This window comes from Rutilus rutilus (assembly GCF_951802725.1).
Source record: "Rutilus rutilus genome assembly, chromosome: 3".
NCBI lineage: Eukaryota > Metazoa > Chordata > Actinopteri > Cypriniformes > Leuciscidae > Rutilus > Rutilus rutilus.
Window position 1 is genome coordinate 18,254,705 of NC_140211.1, and position 21,783 is coordinate 18,276,487.

Sequence of the window (21,783 nt, forward strand, 5' to 3'; positions counted from 1 at the left end):
TGTTAACTTGTCCCTCAAATCTGATTGGCTGATTGGAATGCTGTTCCAGGATCAACAAAGATGTTTATCCAGGAACATGTTGTACTTGAAGTAAGGAGAAAATAATGTTTTAATGGAAGAAAGCCATTATTGGACTTTTTTTCTTTTCTTTTTAGTCAGTTGAGAAACAAAGTTATGTGTTTACCAAAAAGACACATATTGATGAGCACTTTTGAGTAAGAACTAATCCCCGGCAGTGTTGGGGGGGGAACGCATTACAAGTGACTTGAGTTACGTAATCAGATTACTTTTTTCAAGTAACTAGTAAAGTAAAATTACTTTTAAATTTACAACAAAATATCTACGGTAAGTTACTTTTTCAAATAAGTAATGTAAGTTTAGATTCAAGATGAATGGCGTGCTCAATTCCTTTTGAGTTTGATTTGGGTGCTCTTCGGTCCAAGGTAGAACATCTAAGAGGCAGTGTAGAGAAAGAATTCTCTGATAACCGAGGCACTCCTTAATTAAAAAGTCTTTATTACAAAAATGACATGTCCTAACTGGACAACTTTAAAATACCCACGCATAGCGGCATGGAGCCTTCTTCAGGGCATGTAAGGACATTAAGTAATGTAAGTTATTTTGTTTTCCCATTTATTGACTGACACCTCTTCTGTCACCATGTTGAGAGAAATCGTAAGTGCAGCGATGTTGTGTGTAAACATGATGGTTATTGTAGTTTTAGACTAAATGTGAGAATGCATTTACCCATTTCACTTGCAAAAAAACAGATTCAGAATTCCTCAAAATGAATAAAACGGTTAAATGCAGACTAACAATATTACGCAAACCTGCAAAAAATAAATATGTTAAATTACACAAATATACTTTATGTATTAATCTCACTTTATTAAAGGGATAGTTCACCCAAAAAATGTCAATTCTGTCATCACTTACTTACCCTCAAGTTGTTCCAAACCTGTATGAGTTTCTTGCTTCCGTTGAACATAAAAGAAGATATTTAAAAAATTTTGGTAACCAGACAGTTGACTGCAGCCATTGACTTCCATAGTAGGGGGAAAAAATTATAATATGGAAGTCAATGGCTGCAGCCAACTGTCTGGTTACCAACATTCTTTAAAATATCTTCTTTTGTGTTCAACAGAAAAAAGAAACTCATACAGGTTTGGAGCAACATGAGGGTAAGTAAGTGATGACAGAATTAAAAATTTTTGGGTGAACTATCCCTTTAACCAATGTCTTTGCTGCTGACCTTCAACGATCCAATTCTACCCTACTAAAGCAAAAATGACTAGATAAACATCACATTTGCTTTTCATTTGTAATATATATATATATATTTCTTTAATCCAGAATGGCAGCACTGATGTTTGTTTGAGCTGCGCCCTCTACTGTATAGGTGTAAATGTGCATTTCCTTCAGCCTGAGGCTTGTTCATTTCACTTTTGGTGTGAAAAATAAAATAATGTATTTTACTTTTTTTTTTTATCTTAATTTTTTAATTAAAAAACAAACAAGCAATCCCAGCCAAGGTGAGAAAAAGTAATGTAACACAATAATGTAACACATTAGTTGTTACATTTGTAGCAAATTAGTTACTTTTTTAGGGAGTAACATAATATTGTAATTCGTTACTTTTAAAAGTAACTTTCCACAACATTGATCAATGGACCGTGCTGGGTAGATTACTTACAAATTGTAGTGGGTTACTGATTCCAAATTACATGACAAAAATTTGTAGTTAGTAACCTTATCAATTACGTTATAAAATTAAGGTAATAGAGTTGGACTACTTTCTGATTGCTTTTAGATTACTTTTTCCCTAAATCAACCACGATTGGAGCTGCATTTTGCAGGGAGGTAGATCTCCAGGAACAGGATTGAGTACCCCTGATTTAGGCTATTTATTTTATGATTCGATTGAATGAATAGTTCAGTGACTCAAGCATAACACTCAAAAAGTGAGTTTTTTTTTTTTTTTTTTTTGTGGGCAGATTTAAAAGATTCGACTCACAGGGATGAATCAAAATCCCCAAGCACTATTGTGAAAAGCCCATCCGCGTGTGAACCAGTGCACAGAGTCACCAATCAGAATCGCTGTGGAGGGACGTAATGTCCCTTTAAGTGCAGACGGCAAGTGGAACATCTGCGTCTCCTCCTCCTCTGTGACATCGCGCAGAGGAGCGTCCTATAGACGGACTGACTCCGCCCACCAGTCAGGAAGATACAGAGCTCTCTGATCGTAAGTGGCCGTGTAGAGCGAGAGCTGATACAGACGTTTGTGTTATTAGTCCCTGTTCAAGAGAATCAACATGACTGGCGCTTGAACGGAATGTCAGATTAGCTTTCGTTTGGACACAATCCTCACTCCTTGTTGCTTATCGCGCACACAACTGGGCGAAAGCACAGTTTCCAGACTTATATTAACCATATTTTAGTAGATTCCCAAATCAGGCTTTTCTTTGTAAGACAGTTTACACATACTGAAACAAAGTGGATTTAACAGTGGCTACGTGGTTTACCCGCACTCCAAGATGCTTCTGGTCTCCCAGCGGCTAGACTCACCTCGCATGGACCCATTAGTGAGTTTCTGAGTTTCATATTATTGGATTGCTTTGAATGGTGGTTCGCAATAATGTTACGATCATTTGGTGTTTACTACTAAACCCCGCTTATGTATGTCACTTTGTCAGTACGCGCACCTTGTACACATCCACACTGGCTTTTTACGCAGTAGTGCTTTTTAAACTGTAACACTCCTACTGTTATGCTCGAGGTCCACAGTGAAGTTTGGAAACTTGAGTGGAGAAATCCCATGGTTTTGTGTGTGTAAGATAAGGCAGACAGAGATTAGATGACATGCTTGAAGGCTGCATCAAGATTAACTGACGCTGTCTCAAGCATTTACGCACACACTCCAAGGAAGTTCCATTTAGCTATATTGATTTTGCTAGTATTTTTTGATGAATTATAAAGTAGCCATTCTGACTATGACAAGTAACAAAAGAGATGGTTACTGGTAGCAATTGTGCAAGATAGGAGACTGTCTTTTAAATAAGTAGGCTAGTAAACATGCAATATACTAATAATAACTACTGCTACTATACTAATAAAACTACTATTTTTTAGACGGTGCAGTTTGCCACTGTTAGCAATGGAATGGTTATTATTTGTCACGACTGGGATAGGCTAGTGACTAGCAGAGGAAGAAGCTACTGGTGACTAATTGAATAGATTCTAGTCACTAGGAATAAGAGGGCTACTTAGCTAATGAATATGTCAATTTGATTACTTTTAAAAATATGCACCCGTAACATAATAGACGCAAGTTAGTTGAAATGCTTTCCATAACTGCTATGAAAAACTGATTCAGAAAAATAGCAGGTTAAGAAAGACTAGAGGATCCTATCAGCGCAGTCATTTAAACGGGTAGCACCATTGCTTGCTTTATCGATGCTTGCAAGGCAACTTGACGATTGATAAAACCTTTGTTTTCATACATACGGCTGAAGGCAATGTAGAGTCAGAGAGGTAAAAGCCCCACACTGTTTAAGCAGCATGTGGTCTGCTTGTTGGAATGAAATGGCATTTATCAGACACTCAGCGGGGCTGCGCTCGCTAACAAAAGACTGAGAACTGGGGACTTGGACGAGAGCGCGGCTCCGGGGCTGCAGACGCTTTGTACTAAATCATCTCAAAATGAGCGATAATGTGAGTTTGCACTGTCGGAATTGCGGCTGCGTTTAAGCCTAGTGTTTAACAGTTAATGTGGAATGCTGAGAGATGAGAGATAAGAGAGACAGACGGTGGATGAAATGCGGGACAGGACTGCCAGTGTGTCCAGGATTAAGCCGAGCTATAGCAGAATACGTAATGGGATTATAAAGGTGGCGGAGGGTTTATAAGAAATAAGAAAGACTATAAGGCAGGCAGCATATATCACACCGTTTATCATATAAATAACCGCGAAGTGTCTATATGTCTGTCTGTTTTAGAACACGCTTGAGATCCCTCGTAATTCCGTTTCTTGTCGATCAATAAACTATAAAGGAGATCGTTCAATGACGAGTCTGATTTACGCGCTGCTCCCCTTCGCCTTCGCTTTGTCATGGATTTGCCCAAACACATTTCCGAAAGCTATTATTGTATTTCCACAGATACAGCATGTTTACCCCCGATGGACAGTCCCAGATTCTCAGTAGGCTATCATAAGTTTCCCTTTAGTTCAACAGGGAGTTTCCTCGGTAGTATAGGATCGTTTTCTCTAACATTTAACAAGCATGCGCCTCAATTGTCATAAAGAATAAAATTGCAAATGGTTAGGCTATTAATAAAACAATCCAATGCAGTTGTGGGTTAGGCTACAATTGGCCTATATCAATCATTTTCGGAGAATGTTTCTTGACATGAGAGTCATTTATAGCCTATACATTTTCTAGCAGGTCCCGCCCACGTAACCCCGCTGTCCTCTTTATCCCAGGTTATGGGTTTCAATATTTTGAAGTGGGTCATTGATCATCGCCTGCTCATTAATCATTTGCCTATATAATATAATTAAATATAAATCATTAAAATACTATATAATACTTTAAAATAAAAGTATTTTATACAATAGCCTAAATATATTTATATAATCTTAAACGTAAGTTAGCATAAAAGTATTTATGCTAAAATTCTGAGCTCTTCTGAGTAAAGATAATTTGTTTATTTGGAAACAAATATAACAGTTGTAGATTTCCCGCACCGGATCTTTCTGCTCCACTCGATTTGAACTGATCTGTGGCCAAATGAGTCAGTGCGCTTTGAAGCTGCTGTTGACGGATGAATAAAAGAGCCGGAGTGGAATGCGCGCGCTAGTCTTCAGATCTCGTGCACGCACAGAGCGGTTCACTGTAATGCGAGCAGCGCTCGTGAATACACTTGGATCTCACCTCAAAGTTAGGCGAAAGTTTAAAACAACACATCCAACTTTTATCTTACCGACGTTTCTAGGATGAGATCACTGAGTCAGGGCTTGTGCGAAGGAATTTAACTCTGAGGGTTTTTTTTCTTTGTAGAGAGATGGTGTTTGTGAGTTCAAAAGCAGTCTTCAAAGAGCGAGGCTCAGCACACCCTCACACCACAAACAATCGCTCTGTCATTTTCCCGCGCTAACTAAGAATCGTTCTCAGTGCATCACCTTGAGTGACTCGAGTCGTTTTTCCTTCGTGAGGAGACAAGGATGAAATTGTGCTGATTTGCAGAGGGAGCCATATGGTGGATCGAGGAGACAGATAAGGATGGGAGGGAGAGATAGAGATAGCAGGGTGTTGAAGTGATTCTGATCTAGACAAAGAAGAAGAGAGAAAGGTTGGACTGTCCTAGGCCAGGTGTTTTGTAGTGCTTGATGGACATTTCTTCCTCATTGTCATGAGTGTTTATGCTCAGGATGTGCATGTGTCCTTGGAATTAAAGTCTGGGAGCATCTTCTTCCAGGATGCATTTAGCCACTATATATGCACACCTAGTTTGTGGTCTATAAACATACACCTTTTCATAAGTAGATACATATCTAATCAATCAAAGTGTCCACATATCATGAATAAAAGACTAACATCTTAGATTCATTCATAGAGTTTCTTTTTACAGCATCTTTAGTCTGTTTACCCTTGTACATTCTATGCTTTTTTTTTAGACCTATTCAGAGAAACGCAGTCAGTTCCAGAGCAGTTCATTGGTATTGACTCCTTATAAAGAAAAGGAACTGAGAAAACGAGAACGAGAGGAAAAACTCATGGGCCGTTGACCCGTGAAGGGAAACCCTCATGTGTTTCTGCTATCTCTCTGGCTTCCTGATTCAACGTCAGTTAGTGAGAAGGACAGAGAGAGAGCAAGTTAAGGTGAGGAGAGAAGAACTGCGTCACTGTGATCAGGCAAGACCTCACCAGGAAATAACAGTGTTGCCTAGGGATGGAAAACAAACAGGCGCACTTACAGAATATTTGGTTGAGTAATTCCTTTTCCTCTCTCCAACACTTTGCACAAAAACAAAAAGCTGAAGAACACTCACCTCAGAGTTTTGCCAGCTTTAAGTGACTCTCTCCGGAAACCCCTGCGTCTCTCTGACACATGGAAGACAGCTTGCAAGCACCTGATTCTTGTAAGATATGAATGTGAAATCAGTGGCACAGCTGTGAATGAGAAGATGAAGTCTATAATGTGTAAGCCCAAATTATTGAATGAATCAGAGAAGCAGAGCTTAGCAACAAAGAAACATATGCTGCCTCTGGAGAAAATGTCAGAGGACGTGAGGGCTATAAAGATAGAGACTGCTTACTTTATCTCTGACAATCAACTACTGTAAAGCCCCCTGTGAACCCGGCATCTGTTATGGCTCGAGAGCCCAAAGCAACATCGTTCATTTGGAGCTTCATTTTAGCTGCATCAGCAGCTAAATTGCTTTAAAAAGTTGCTTACTCTCCACACACCGATTTGGAAACAACCGCCGCCAAGTTTCTGTGCATGTATATGTGGGAAATTTATGACTGATTCCAGACCTCTAAGGGGAGTTGTTCTCCTCAAGTTATTGCTTATTCATTGAGGGTGAGTTAGGCTAAAGTGTTTTAAAAATTAAAAGTTCCCAAATTCAGTTCTTAATGCTGCTTTTACTTGGCACCAGGAAAAGGGGTTATTTGAACTACTTCTTGAACATCTTTGGAGCAAATCAGTGACTTCTTTTCATTTGTAAGATTGAAGTTAAACTAGCATACCCTAAAAAACATCTGAAATCAACCTAAGCTGGTTTGCTGGTGTTGCATCTTAAGTTGGTATAAGTGTTTTGATCTTTTTTCTAACTGCATGTAATTGAGCTAAAATAATGCTTCACGAAAAATAAAGTGAAGATGTCAAATCAACAGCAAGGAAGAAGAACAAAATAAGAGAGTATACAAGCAAGAGTTCGTTGTTAGTCGCCAGCAGCACACCGACATTACAGAAACAGCAAAAAACAATTTTACTTGATCATACCTTCTTTTTCCATAACCCTTTCTCTTTTGTAATGTCTCTCAGCTATCTCTCTTTCTAAAGTCTTCAAATCTCCCTCTTGCCCACTCACTCTCTCCTGGACACGCCCCCTACTGCTGATTGGCTACAAGCGTGTTATGGTGCTCTGTCAGCAGCAGTTTTCAAAAATCGCTTACTGCACTTTTAAGTTCAGTAGTGGTTTGTTTGTAGATCATGCAATGCATTCTCAAGAGTGAAAAAGGGAAGGTCACGTGAAAAATATTGGGGAAAAAGCAAACCAAAACAATGAGAAATGGAAATCTCCACGCACCCACTAAATGACATCATGCCTACAAAACTGCTTGGATACTGTTTGCTCTGATTATTTGTATTGCTCTAGGGGAACAAGACAGTTGCCGTGGTTAGGCTGTGTTGGTGTGGATGTTTAGCATTCCGTTTTGTCTCTCTCCCTTTCTTTGTGCTCATCTCTTAGTTTCATAGACCTCAGCACATCTGATTTGCATGGCTAATTTAATAGTTAACACAGAAGATCATTCAAGACCACCTGATTCCCTCTTCTCTCCTCTCATAATTAGACTATGTTGCAACACTGTCTGTCTATGGTCTCACCACACGGAATACAGGTCTTTGTTCGGCACCAGCAGTGGCCTCCCGCTTGCATCATCATTACACACTCAGACAGTAATGAACCTGTGGCTGCTTTTGGAGAATGTAGGCATGTGCTCGGGGTAGATGAGAAACAGTTTGTTTTACCTTCCACTATAAGCCCTATAAGTCGCTAACAGTGATGAAATAAACTGCAACCGTTCTTTGATCAGATAGACAAGCGAGAATATTGAACATTCCAGAAAGCATTCTCAGAATATCATCGCAGAAAGTGTGTGTACTGTTGAAGGGCAATGAGACAGTGATTGAATGAGTGACATAAAGAGCAGATCCAATTGTCTGTAATGTGTTTGAGTATGTCCACTGCTCAGCACTTGGTTGATTAGCCACGTTTCAACTGTTTCCATTTCGTGCTGGCCAGATTTTCTAATCTATGTAATCCAACTGTCTATTCTTTAGGGATTGGTAAAACAAAAATGTCCCTTCAAAGCCTGCTATACACTATATATATATTTTTTTTAATTCTTTGAGATAATGCAATGTCAAGATTGTTCAGTGTGATCTCGAAGGGTTAGGCAATGTTTACTGTGCTTCATGCCTGTATGATAAATTGCAGCCAAGATATTTAGCCGTGATTCAGCATTGACAAAGCCGGTCGAGAAATTGCAATGCAAGACAACTCATCGTATCACACACCGGGCGAGTCATTCTGTACTTGCATTCTCAGGTTCAAGATGGCAGTTCAAAACATTGAATATAATCACCAAACAGGCAAAGGCATAGACCAAAAAGATATTAAATGCACAACATGCAATCTTTCAGCCTAGGGTGAATTCATTATGTATATTAACAATAATTTGGGACAAATATTTAGTGGAAAACTCGAAGCAGGACTTTGAACAGCCGGTGTACACTAATAGAAAACTGTGCAAAATATTAATCAGCCCTATTGGTCCTTCATTGCACATGAGCTGTATGAGGGGAGCTGTAGGTGTGCAACCCAAATTTTCGGACATTGTTCATGAAAAGACCATTAATTGGCCATTGATGAACATGTCACTCTAGGTTACGTTCAGACTGCAGGTAAATGTGACCCGAATCCGATTTTTTTTTGCTCATATGTGACTCAGATCTGTTTTTGTTATGACAGTGTGAACCGCTCAAACCACATGAAATCTGATCATTTCAATTCCAATTTGGCCCACTTCCATATGTGGTCCTAAATCCGAAACAGGTCAGATGTTTTGCAATGCCATTCATGCTACTTTTACGTCACTCTAGAGCAACATTCGCCACAATTCTGCACTCATGGGAGTCACTTCAAAGATTTTACATTCCTGAAGTTATCAATCGTAGTCAGTGGAAGGACAGTGTTGGGTCAGAACTTCTATGTATTTCAGTGACAGCTCTAGCAAATCATGAGGGCTCGTATCATAAGTTTTTAAAAACTATTTTATATTATATAAAAAAAAATTCTGCGCATAAATTTGCTGGCTTCCCCCGCAGATCATGCTATAAATAAGTGCTTAATCGCTTGCTTTAATGTCCTTTGTGTTTACTTTCGTATGAACGTGTCATCGTTCTCTTGTGCATGCGGGTCAGCTCAGGAAGATGATCTGTTCACTTGACACTGGAATCTGATATTGGCCACATTTAAAACAACAATGTGAACTGCTATAATCGGAATTGAGCACTAAGACTTGCAGTGTGGAAGTAGCCAAAGATACATTTTTGCCCTACGACAATAGAAATAATTTTCTCCCCTACGTCAAAATCACTGCCGATATCGTACTGCCCTTACAGTGTACATCGGGCCCAAGTCAACATGACACTACAAATGCAATCCATGTTACTTCACATAATGTGAAATATTTCTGAGTGAAACAGGATATTCAATAAGCTAAAAATGTAAGGTTGGATTTGTGCTTGAAGAAGAGGGGTAGAAAAATCCGAGAGCTTGGTGTTGTCATCTGAAAATGAAAGACCAGAAACATAAAAAAAGAAAGGAAAAAAGATTAAGTCAATTTTGATTTCATGCTGGCTTTTAGAGAAATTTTCAACTTTAAAAAACTGATGGTTGTTAAAAGTTTTTCCAAGAGTGCAGCTGAACACAGATTAATCAGTACTACGACTCACACAAGACTTCAAAGAAACCATGTTGCAACAAAAGGACAAGTAAATGTTTCTCGTTTGAACGTGTCACTACGATACACCGTGATGAATGGTCCTCATGCCCACTAGAACGCACGCGAACGGCTGCGCTTTCATCTGCGGTCCAAAGTAAAAATACCCAGAATTCCTGGCACTTCATAATGGCACTTCACTCATTCCCAGAAGCAGTTGTCGTAGTAACCTTGGCAGTTTTACACAAGTCCGATCTTTTTCCTACGTCTTTCTAAGGGATACAAATGGAATAGGGTGTAAATTATTAATTATTGGAGATGGTAGGGGAAGGATTTTATTTATTCATACACAAAGACATTTTTATCTATGTGTGTTCTCGATGAAAGAAACAAAGTAATATATGTGGAATTAAAATGATCTATGACTGTGCGATTGTGGTAACGATCGATCTGGTAACGCCATAAATTTAGTGAGTATTATGGGCTGTCTTCTGCATTGTTTCGTTATTGTCTTGTCTGCAAGTGGTATTCTAGGTCACTCCCTCCTCCCTCCTCCCTTGTGTCATCCATTAAGAGCGTGTGTGTGTCTGTGCGCATGTGTGCATGTCTACGTTTGATCACAAGTGTGTGCTTGCCACTTTCATGTACTTGCTTTCTGTGAAGATGGATAGACTACCTTTTCTAGGTTTTTTTTCATTGTTCCTCTAGCCTTCATCAAATACACCCACATATATTTTCTCTTTTTTATTTCATTCCTTCCTTTTATTATTTCATCCATCATTTTTTGTCTGTATGTGCGTGTAAGTGGTGAGGTCAGTGAGAGTGCCACTATGGCAGTAATGGGCCCATTCTGGAACACAGGTGTCCATTTGCAAGCCCATAGTAACAGATTGTGGTGAAGGGTTCATTGAGTAACTTGATCCGGACATAATGTTTTACCACGGTAGGCTGTGGTTTGGGTTACATACACATACAGGTGTCTCCAGCCATTTCATCCACAGAGCATGATCTTTTTGACCCTGGTGACCCCAGCCAGTAGAAGGGTGGAGTCTCCATAATTGATATAAGTGATTAATAATAGCTCTTCATACACTCTGAGCAACAAGTGCGCCTTTATTATTATTATTCACAATAAACGGTCCACATTAAACCATAAAAAAATGTCAACTCTAATATAGGCCTAAATTATTTAAAAGAACATAAAATGGTTTGGGAGTATGTAGGACGTCGTGAATAATGGCATTCCAATTCTGTGGAAATCTGCGCTTTCTGCAGAGTTGTGCAGTTTCCAAAAAAATTGATTGCCTGTTTAAAGAAAGACCACTAGTGTTTTGGCCACATTATACTTTGAATTAGCTTAAATTGCTACAAATGTGTCTACACAACAAATGTGCCTATGCAAAGCCACTGGAAATCCTAGATATAGACAACAAAAGGATAAACTGTTTATTGCTGGAATCATTTATGTTTGAGAAACTCTACACACATCAATGTCTCTGTGGCTCTTGTGGGGTTTTTTTCTTCTTTTTTTTCTCCACTGTTTAGTTATTTTTAGAGAACATGGAAATTGAAAGCGTGAGATGCTCATTTTGGTGGAGGGGCAAGCTCATGTCGCACTGTGATTGCATGCCAGTGACAGTCTCTTTATGAAAGGAAATTTGAAGTGAGGTAGAGAAAGAAAGCACATGTATGAGAATGAGAGAGAGAGAGAGAGAGAGAGATAATGAATCATTCACTACAAAAACCATTTAAAAATCAGTCATACTTGTCTGACTCTCTTCCCTCTCCTGCATTCTTCAGCCATTACCAGAATATTAAAACATTTGTTTCCAGAAGCAAACTGAGAATTCCTACATAGACTTATAAAAGGACAGTAAATCTGATTGCGTTTGTAGAAGTCTGTAGGCTATAGGCTACTGCAGGTGGTGGTTGGAAGGGTTTTATAAGTATCTTAACCTCTTGTCCCATGAGCCCTACAAACAGATGATGATGATGTAATTGAGAGCCGGGTCATTAGGTAAAGCTGGGTTTGCCAATGCTCTGAATTTTATGTGCACAAACACATACTGCATGTTTTCTATTACATGCTTTATTGAATATGCTAGGAGTTCATCAATGTGACGATCCACAAATCACCTTTTGGTTAAAGGGGTCAGACTGTTTGAGTAGAGGACAGTAAGTTATTCATGCTCTTTGTCCCTTATTTTCCCTTCCTTTACTTCATCTCATGTAATCATGCACACCCTGAAGTATTTTTGAAGGGGTTGCTCTAATGGCTTCAATCACTGTTTGGCCCAGATTTCCTAAACCCCGGAGAGCTCTGAGATGAATTAAATCGCTAAAGACCCTGCCGAAACCACAAAATAGGGCGAGACATCAAAGTGGAGGATTTCTTGTGCGTTTGTTATCGTGCTCACTTCAGAAATTAGTGTAGCCAAAAGTCAGTGGTGGTGTTTTGCACGTTTTTTAGGAATGAGGCAGCACTTGGTTTTATCTGCTATCAATTTGACGTGTTGCTCATAGAGAGTTTATTCATTTGCGTTACGGTAAACATTACCATAATTTGTGTCAAAACCGAATGCACAAAGAAAAACGCACCCGCAGACGACTTTCACTTCAGCTACTTGCTGTCAAATCAAATGTAAGATCAATATCTGTCTTGATGCAGGTGAAATATCCTCGTTGGAAACAAAAAGCTTATCTCGCACTTATCTCCTCATAGTCGGCTTTATTCTCCGCGAGTAATTGGCTTTAAGTCGAGCCGTATCCGTGTTTACAGCGTGTCTGTGCAAACGCGACCCTCTCTGAAGTGGCATGGCGGCTGTCTCGCGGTGCGTTTCAATGTGCCGCGCGGGGTTGTTTGCTGTTGCGACAGAGCTGTAGGTGGAAAGGACTGGAGGAACATATTTCTACCTCACTCAGACGTCCAAAACAAACAGCGCTATGAAAGCTGGAGCTACTCTCCGCTAGGACCAAAATTCCACAGCTACCACGCAGCCAGGGAATCTTATTGCTCTCTTTCTCTCTCTCACTCTCACTGAGATTTAAATACTTTTTTTCCAATGGGTTTTGAAAGGATTCTGCGGCCAACATTGTTCTGCTGCACTAGCAATAGATATTGCTTTATCTGTTCAATAGGACAACCGCTAACAATCATCGGTCAGTGAGAGGACAGCATAGGGAAAACATAATGGGAAAAGGGGGTAAATGATATTTGCTCTGTAACTCCCACTACATCTGCTTGACAGGGCATCACTAATCCTAACTAAACAGCTGTCTGGACATAGGGCTTTATTGACAGCTATTTTCCAGAGGTTCAGTCAAGGTAGGGAAATATTCTGAAAGAAATGGAGGGATAAAAAGTTTTAGGTGAGTTCATGAGGAGAAAGTAAGGCCTGTCTTGTCTACCACAACCTTTTTGAGGATTCCAATTTAAATTGGCATAATAAACAAAAACAAGTGTGTATATAGGCAACCCTTTAGTAGATAACTTTAGTAAAAAAACAACCTTTTGTAGATAACTCTGTCAGGAAATTTCAAATGTGGTTCCCTTTTTGGCAAGAATGGAGGGAAACTAACTGAGCATGAGCACAGTGAGTGTCATCACTCTAGGTTGTTTCTGATTGTAGGAATTCAAGGTGTTACAACCATCCCCTGTTACAACTGTCCCTGGTCTCCCCTATATGTGACCATGAACCACAAAACCAGTCACAAGGGTCCATTTTTTTTAATTGAAATGTATACATCACATAAATCTGAATAAATAAGCTTTCCATTGATGTATGGGTTGTTAGGATAGGACAATGTTTGGCCGAGATACAACTATTTGAAAATCTGGAATCTGAGGGTGCAAAAAAATCTTAATATAAAAAAAAAGAAAAAAAGAAAAGTGTATGTATATATATATATATATATATATATATATATATATATATATATATAGATAGATAGAGAGAGAGAGAAATAAATTTATATACAGAAATAAACCTGTGCGACTTAGGACTGGTTTTGTGGTCCAAGGTCACATATATGCATATATGCTACCATTCAAATGTTAGGGATTTTTTTATTCTTATATGCTCACCAAGGCTGTAAAATACAGTAACAAGTAATATTGTGAAATTAAAAATGTCATCCTGTGATGGCAAAGCTGAAATTTTAGCAGTTATTACTCCAGGCTTCAGTGACATGTGATCCTTCAGAAATCATTCTAATATGCTGATTTGGTGCTCAAGAAATATTTCTTCTTTTTATCAATGTTGAAAACTGTGCTGCTTAATATTTTCATGGAAACCATGATCATTCAGTATTCTCTTATTAACAGAGAGTAAAAAAATAAAAAAGTAAAAAAACAGCATTTATTTGAAAAATATATTTTTTTCTTCTAACCCTAACCCTAACTTTTGACCCATTCAATGCATCTTAGCTGAATAAAATAAAGTATTAATTCAGTGACTGCAAAAGAAAATTCACAAAAAATTAAAACAGAAATGCTTGCTTTCTAGATACTGACAACTGCATTTAAAAACCAAATCAGTCGACCTATTCAAGGTATAGCCTGTATAAGCCTGTATCAGGATTGTTTTACAAGGTAGTTACTCTGCCATTAGTTGGACAAGTCCCCTAATTGACCCATTTGGTCATTTCTGCTGAACGCCTTAAGTATTTTCTTCTAATAGTATGTGTTGTAATAGTTTCATTTAGTTTCAGTTTAATGTGGGAACACAGGACTAGCTGGCTGAGGTTATGGATCTTCTCCATGTCTCTATAGGTTAGATCTTTCTGGATTTTTCTCACTCACACTGCTTTCTATTATAACAGCTGGGCTGGGCTTCTCTATGCTGCCACATCAGGACCTAATAAATGTGCCATACGCTCATTGATTTCCCTGTGTATGTTTGTGCAGCTGCTGGTAATGACATCACTTTCTGAGTACATGTGGTTGTGTAGGAGTCAATGAGTAAGACAGCTGCACGTGTTGCTCTTCAGTAGGAACAAAACGACGCAGGGTAGATGCCTTCATTGCCTCTTCAAGTACCCAGCAAGCAGTAACAGTAGCATCATCTCTCAGTCTCTGTTATACAACAATACTAAATGCCACTCAAGCAATAGAGGCACTTTCTCCCATAATGCTCCCTGTTCTCTGACCTACTGACACAACAAAATATTGGCAGCAGCGCAGTGGTGCAGTCGTTTTGTGTGTGCGTTTGTGCTGATACAAAGCATTTTTGTGTGCCCCCCCCCCCCCCTTAAAGAGTTGCTGGCTGCAGGAATACATTCTTCCTCTTTTTATCTGTCAGAACTCCCCTCCTCTCTCTCTTCACCTCCTCCTTTTTCCCACTATGTTAAATTGTTGTGACACTGTAGCACTTGAGCGTCTGGTGTTAAAATATTCCTTCTTAATGACAAATGAACATGTGGATAGATTCCTCTCCCTGGCAGGTCATTAACATTTGACACATTGGAAGCGGCGCTGATGCCGTGGCGCGGGCACAGTTCTCTCTGCATTGCAATAGGGTGATTGCGACGCTAAGCGCCTGGAGTATTAATGCATTTATTCATTCCATCAAATCCCTCTTCATACAGATTATCAGACCTCTCTTTAACCAAGAAGATGATTTTATTTTATCCCACAAGTTAACAACTGTGTGTGGCTGTCTCTAGTATGTGTGCTCATACTCGAGTGGTTCTTATTTCTCTTGTATTGCCTTGTGATTTCGGTGATGGTTTCAGGCTTTCAAACATAAATGTCAAACTATCATTGCTGTCAGATAAGTGCATAGCTATCCATAAATATTCCAACATATGGAAATAAGGTCATTATAATTAGTAATGAGCTTTGATAGACAGATATTTCAGCTTAGGCCGATTAAGGTCAGTATTTTGGCATTTTGAGGGTATTGACTGAAATAGTGTCCACTATACAAATATGAACATTTTAATCAGCCTCTCTGCTGTCTAAATACTATTGATTGACCAACATTTTGGCATGCTGGTGTTTTAAAGATCATTGGTATTGGAGATACTATGGAAGTCAATGGGGTGTCATCAACTTTCTGGTCACCGACATTCAAGATATCTTCTTTTGTAGAATATTATCTTTTGTTTTATTCAGAACAAAGAAATTCATACAGGTTTGGAACAACTTGAGGATGAGTAAATAATGACAGAATTTTCATTTTTGATTGAACTATACCTTTAATGGCTATTTTTTTGTATTCAGATTTTTGTGTTTTTGTTAATTGAGTTTTATATGTTTTAGCATATGTGTACATTTAATTATATTAGCCTTTACCAGATACATTGAAATAATATCCGCCATTGGTCACCTGGCTGTTGCTGTTACATCTGTCAGCTGCAGGTGCCGTCATGTGCCAACTGATGGCAGCCTAGTCCCTCATCGTTTCCATAGACTAAATAGACAGGGTGATGATCAAATGAAACAAGACACAGCTGAAACAGATAAACTAATAATGAGCAGAGGCTTCTGGGAAATGAAGTCCGGGAATAACAGAGTCTATGGAAACAGTGAGGGACTAGGCTGCCATCAGTTGGCACATGATGGCACCTGCAGCTGACAGATGTAACAATTGCTATCAGCATTGGCCTTTGAAAAAAATCTATATTCATCACCCCATAATAGAAACCATCTTGATACCTGTTTGTCACTCGAAAATTCAGAATACTGCATGATGAAAGCTCTTCTTTATTGCTGTTTTAATAAGCGTTGGCCCCACGCTACATCTGGTGTGAGACATATGTACATCCTGGCTGGCTGCTGTAAAGGAAAAAAAGTCTTTGGCAGCTTTTATTAACAAATGTTACTTCCAGTTGACATATGCGTTGCACAGTTCTTTAAACAATTTTACTTAACCTGCATTGTTACTTTACATTTGCATTGTATAACAAAATATCAAGTGCAATTTATTGGACGTCAACATGAATGATTTCAAAAATGCATGTTATAAATCTTATCCGTGCATTTCTTTAATTTTTTTTATTAATTTAATTGTTTTACCTCATAATGTTTAATCAAAATATTAATCTAGAGAAAGCGACAGATTTCTCTGTGGTGACATACAGGACTTCTCCAATTAAATAGTCTGAGTAAACCCTGGCCCTCCACAATCATCTGCATTCATTGTTGAGTACAATGCCAACTTCTCAAAATCCAGTCAACAACTGATGGATAGAACCCCACCCTAGTTTTTTTTTGTTGTTGTTGATAATTTATTACATTCAGATGTACATCATACAGCAGAAAATACCTGTCACTTCTGTTTCATTGCAACTTTAAAGACATTGTCACAAAAAGAGATTTGGTTACGATTCAAATACTTAACTATCCCATGAGGCCACCTGAAAGAAGTTGTTATAATTGTTAATTGCTGCAAAAAGTATAGCCATGACAATTCATGACAGTGCTAACATGGTGGATGTAGTGTTGGTAAACGTTGCTACGGAAATCGCTATTTGCTTGGATCTTTGTATCTAATGCAGTGACATTTTAAAATACCAAAATACCAAAAGCAGGTGTGGTGTGTCCTCATGCTATTGTAAAAGTATTGACTCAAAATTACACCCAGAACTTACACAGCTGGTGCTTAGATTGGTTTTGTGGCATATTAAAGTGCTTTTTTTCATGCAATCTATTGTGACTGTAGAAACAGTCAAGAGTGTGTCATTCATTGTGATGGTGTAGGTGAGCACCAGTCAATAGTCCACTCTATTTGACTTTGTAGAATACTGTTTTGAGGACAAGGCAGAAGCAGTGCTCTACAAGAGAAATCAAAAGCCTATGTGTCGTACAGGGACCTCCAATCAATAACCAGCTCTTCTCTTGCCCCCTCAAGGACGTTATCTCACACACAAACACACATACACACACACAGGGTCTAGGTCTATGGCGCCGTTTTATGAGTGCTGTAATTGCTATGACGCGTTTAAGGGAGAGCTACTGAGAGAGAACCATTCATGAGATTTATTAGAAAGGGGGTCCACCAAAAGAGAGAGAGAGATGGAAAGGTGGAGGACAGGAGGCAGAAAGAACAGATGAACACATTCAGTCCAAAAGGAAGAGATAAAGAAAGGAGGAGTGAAGCATCAGAGAATGAAATTGAGAAGTGGGCTCTGTCCGTTTGGCAGACATTGATCAGAGTGATCTCTGCTCTATAGCAGACCGACCCAACTAATGCAAGTCCATTATTTAGCCTGCAGAGATAAAGAGACAGGAGGCTTCTGAGATGGGAAGTGAGGAATAGAGGGATACACCTTAACCGCAGAGGACAAGTGTATGCTCAAGCGCGTGTGTGTAGGTTGAATGAGAAAAAAACGAGCTTTGTGCAACTGTCACTCTCTGCCTGGACTGTTATCCATTTAGAGACTGTTTCTGCTTTGGCTCAAAGTCTCTCTCTCACACACACACACACAAAAGCACAGTGACCCAAGCCTGACCTAAACACACACACACACACCAGTGCAGCCTGTTTGGAGTCAGGAAGATTTTGTTTAAAGACATTAATACTTTGATTCAGCAAAGACACGTTCAATTTATCAAAAGAGACATTAGGCTACATACATTTATAATGTTGCAAAACATTCCTACTTTAAACGAATGCTTTTCTTTTCATCAAAGAATCCTGAAAAAAGGTATGATAAATTATCACAAAAATCTTAAGCAGCACAACTGTTTTGTTTTTTTAAGATTAATAATAATAAGAAATATTTCTCGAGCACCAAATCGGCATATTAGAATTATATTGTGAAATATTGTTACAGTTTATTTGATCAATGTAAATCCTGCATTGGTGGGAATAAGAGACTTTTGTTTACTACATCCACCATGTTACCACTGACATGTTGTGTCTCGTCTATGACATCAACCTTGATGACGCACTTTTAAATGCAGCCTTTATGTGAATAAGAGACTTATTTCAAAAACGTTAAAACATCTTACTGACCCCCAACTTCGCTACATCACTACTTACTAGAAAAATCACATTGACTTAAACCTTTCTTTATCTTTAGCCCTGAAACATCCAGAATTCAGAACAGCGTACTTCTCTTAATGTTTCTTCCGTATAAAGATATGATATGCTATTCTGAATTTAGCTAAACATGTGTGAATACAGATGCTTCCAGCTGTGCAAGACTGATTTCATGTGTTGTTGCTTTCCATGCCAGTGGAACAAGTATGTTTTGCATTCTCAGCGCCTCCCGCATTAGTGTAACTGTCTGCATCTGCGGTCAAGTTTCTCGACCGTCATTGCAAAGAGAATCTTGTTAGGTAAATTAGATCTTATAAAACATATTTAGATAAAGCCACCCCAGATGATAACATAATGGGACCAAGTCCTGTGTTTGTTTTTGTTTGTCGCTTTTCACATTCAGGTTGTTTCGAAGTGGGTTTTTTGTTCTTTTTTCTCAATATCAAGTTTAAAAATGTATCACACCCACCTCATCGAGAGAGAGAGAGAGAGATCAAGGTAATCTGAATCCCTCTGTGGCTCTTTCTGAACAGCCATCTTTATCAAGGCAGATCCATTCTTGTCTGTGAGCAAAATCAAACAAGAGATTGGAGACACGCACACACACCAGCTCCAAGTCTGCATAATCAGGAAAGAAGGGGTGAAAGGGGGAGAGGTTAGGAGATGGAAAAAATTGAGGAAAAGTGTGCGTTAAGAGAAAGAAAAAGAACGAGAGAGAGAGAGAGAGAGAGAGAGGGAGGCCTTGAAGTCACATTCTTGTATTGGATAAGGAGAGACCCCATGGATTGGATCAAGGTCGGAGTCTTCATTTAAAACTGCCTCACTGACAGCAGCAGCCCTCGACATGAATATTAATACTGCTTTAACAACTAGCACAGGATGGCTGAGACCAGCAAGACAGCCTGTGTGTGTGTGTGTGTGTGTGTGTGTGTGTGTGTGTGTGTGTGTGTGTGTGTGTGTGTGTGTGTGTGTGTGTGTGTTCGTTCCAGCACTAACTCTGGCAATTTGAACTGCTTTTATTCCCTTCGCTCTCTCGTTGGCTGGACTTGGAATTAGTGAACCTTGGGTGCAAAATTCCTGCTAGTTCTCTTTCTTCTCACTCACTCACACACACACACACACACAAACATTCACTTTTCTTTGGTCAATTCATTTGTTTGTTTATATGTGGGCGAGTTTTTTTTTTCTTTCTGCTGAAGTCTTTAGAAAAACCTCTTCCTGGTCTAAAAATGAAACCGATTTGTCTAATAAGATTGTTTGACCGCAGCAGTTTAACAGAACATGTTTTTCTTCTGATCACAATAGAGGGACCCATGACCTGATGACTTTCTTTCTTCCATATGAACACAAGTTAAGGATATTTTGCAGAAAGCTCACTACTATTCCACAGTTAAAGTAAATGGGGATAGAATCACCTACTTGGACAGAGGCACTTTATTTTATTTTATTATATTATTATTATTTTATTTTTTGAGGAGTTTGTGCTCCCTTCTTAACTTTTATTAAAAACGCTTTTAAAAATGCACCAAATAAAAAGATGTACATCATAAAATTATCTCTATTATTTAAAATTTCTACTTATATTTCAGCGTGTTCCTAATACAAAGGAATCACATTATTCAGAAGAATTGGAATATAGTGAACAGGTTATTCCAGGTCATTTTTTGAAACTTGACAGCATCATACATTCACTTATATTGTATGGAAGAGAGCAGAGTGAACATTCTTCAAAACATCTCCTTCTGTGTTCCACTAAAGAAAGAAAAATTTCTTTGGATGTTTTCGACGAACATGTGGTTTAGTAAATGATCAAATTTCGATTTTTAATTATTAGGTGAACTATCTCTTTAAGTGGTTTTGTTTGCTTGGACAAAAGTCATTTTCTTCAAGAAAGGGTTAAATTTGTGTAATGTACTTTGGTTACCAAACCTCACACCCACCTTCTCTTTCTCTCTCTCTCTTTCTCTCCTTTGTTTGACTCTGAGTGTGTTTGAGTCGTTCCATTGGGAGTTCCCTTTAGTAATGGTCTAAGGGCAGCCGGTACAACAGACACAAGCACTTCCTCTTTTTCTCTCCATCCTTCACTACTTCCCTTCATTTATCATCTCTCTATCTGCTCATCTTTACATTCTATCCTTACAGTCTAAAGCTCTCTCACAGACACTTTTAAAAGGCTCTCGCACGCAGTGTGTTTTCTTCTTTGGATTATATGTGGTTACTTAGGTTAATGTTTGTAGGAATAAAGATTTATGATGTTTAGCGTGCATGTGTGTGCTTACTAATGTGTTTTATGATTGTCTGTATAACCATCCTGTTGATTTATAGTTATATGTTTGAGTTATGGGCATAAGTGTGTGTGATGGCAGACAGCAGGTTGTGTTGATGTCACAGTGAGGTGAAGCTCATTAGTGTTACTTTCCTCACAATCTGAAGACTAGCCATGCACTGGTAATTAGAGAGCTTGTGTGTTTGTGTACATTTGAAACTTGTGTTTAAACCATCACAGTGTAACTGAGATCAGAGCTGGTTCTGTGTTCAATAATATAGAACAAAATCATTATACTTAATTAAACAGCCATTGTACATGTTCATGTACATTGCATGTACATGTACATTGTAAATTGTTCATTGTACATTTTATTTCTCTTTTGATGAAAATATCTTTTAAATTGTCAATATTTTTTCATCATAATTCTGCCGTCATTTGGTCGACTAATGTATTGTCATCTAATTATAGTCAATAAAATGATCATGACAAAATTACACCAAATATTCCAAATTTTTATATATTATATATATTAATTTCATTCCCCAACTTTATTGGCTATATGATTATTTAAAAAAAAATTCTGTGAAAACATTGTAAGTGCTTTGTTGATGTCATTTTTTTGACAAAAAATTTAAATGGTTTAATATAATCATGATGTACATTTTTGTCTCGTTTTATTGATCAACTAAAAAAAAAAATTTGACAGTAACTTTAATTGCCGAGATTAACACTGAACAGCCTTTAGCATGTGACATCCATTATTTATTTGCGTGTATATGTTGGATCTGCATTTTCT

At 38.4% G+C, this 21,783-nt stretch overlaps 1 protein-coding gene across 1 annotated transcript in view; it reads left to right on the forward strand.

The window, feature by feature from the left end:
• Nucleotides 1–2,248: 2,248 nt before the first annotated feature.
• Nucleotides 2,249–21,783, forward strand: part of LOC311288616 (uncharacterized protein) — a 66,810-nt gene continuing 47,275 nt past the window's right edge. Inside the window, exon 1 of the mRNA XM_084406120.1 lies at nucleotides 2,249–2,582. Coding sequence (XP_084262246.1) covers nucleotides 2,535–2,582 — 48 coding nt within the window. The 5' untranslated portion in view covers nucleotides 2,249–2,534. The remainder of the gene's footprint in view (nucleotides 2,583–21,783) is intronic.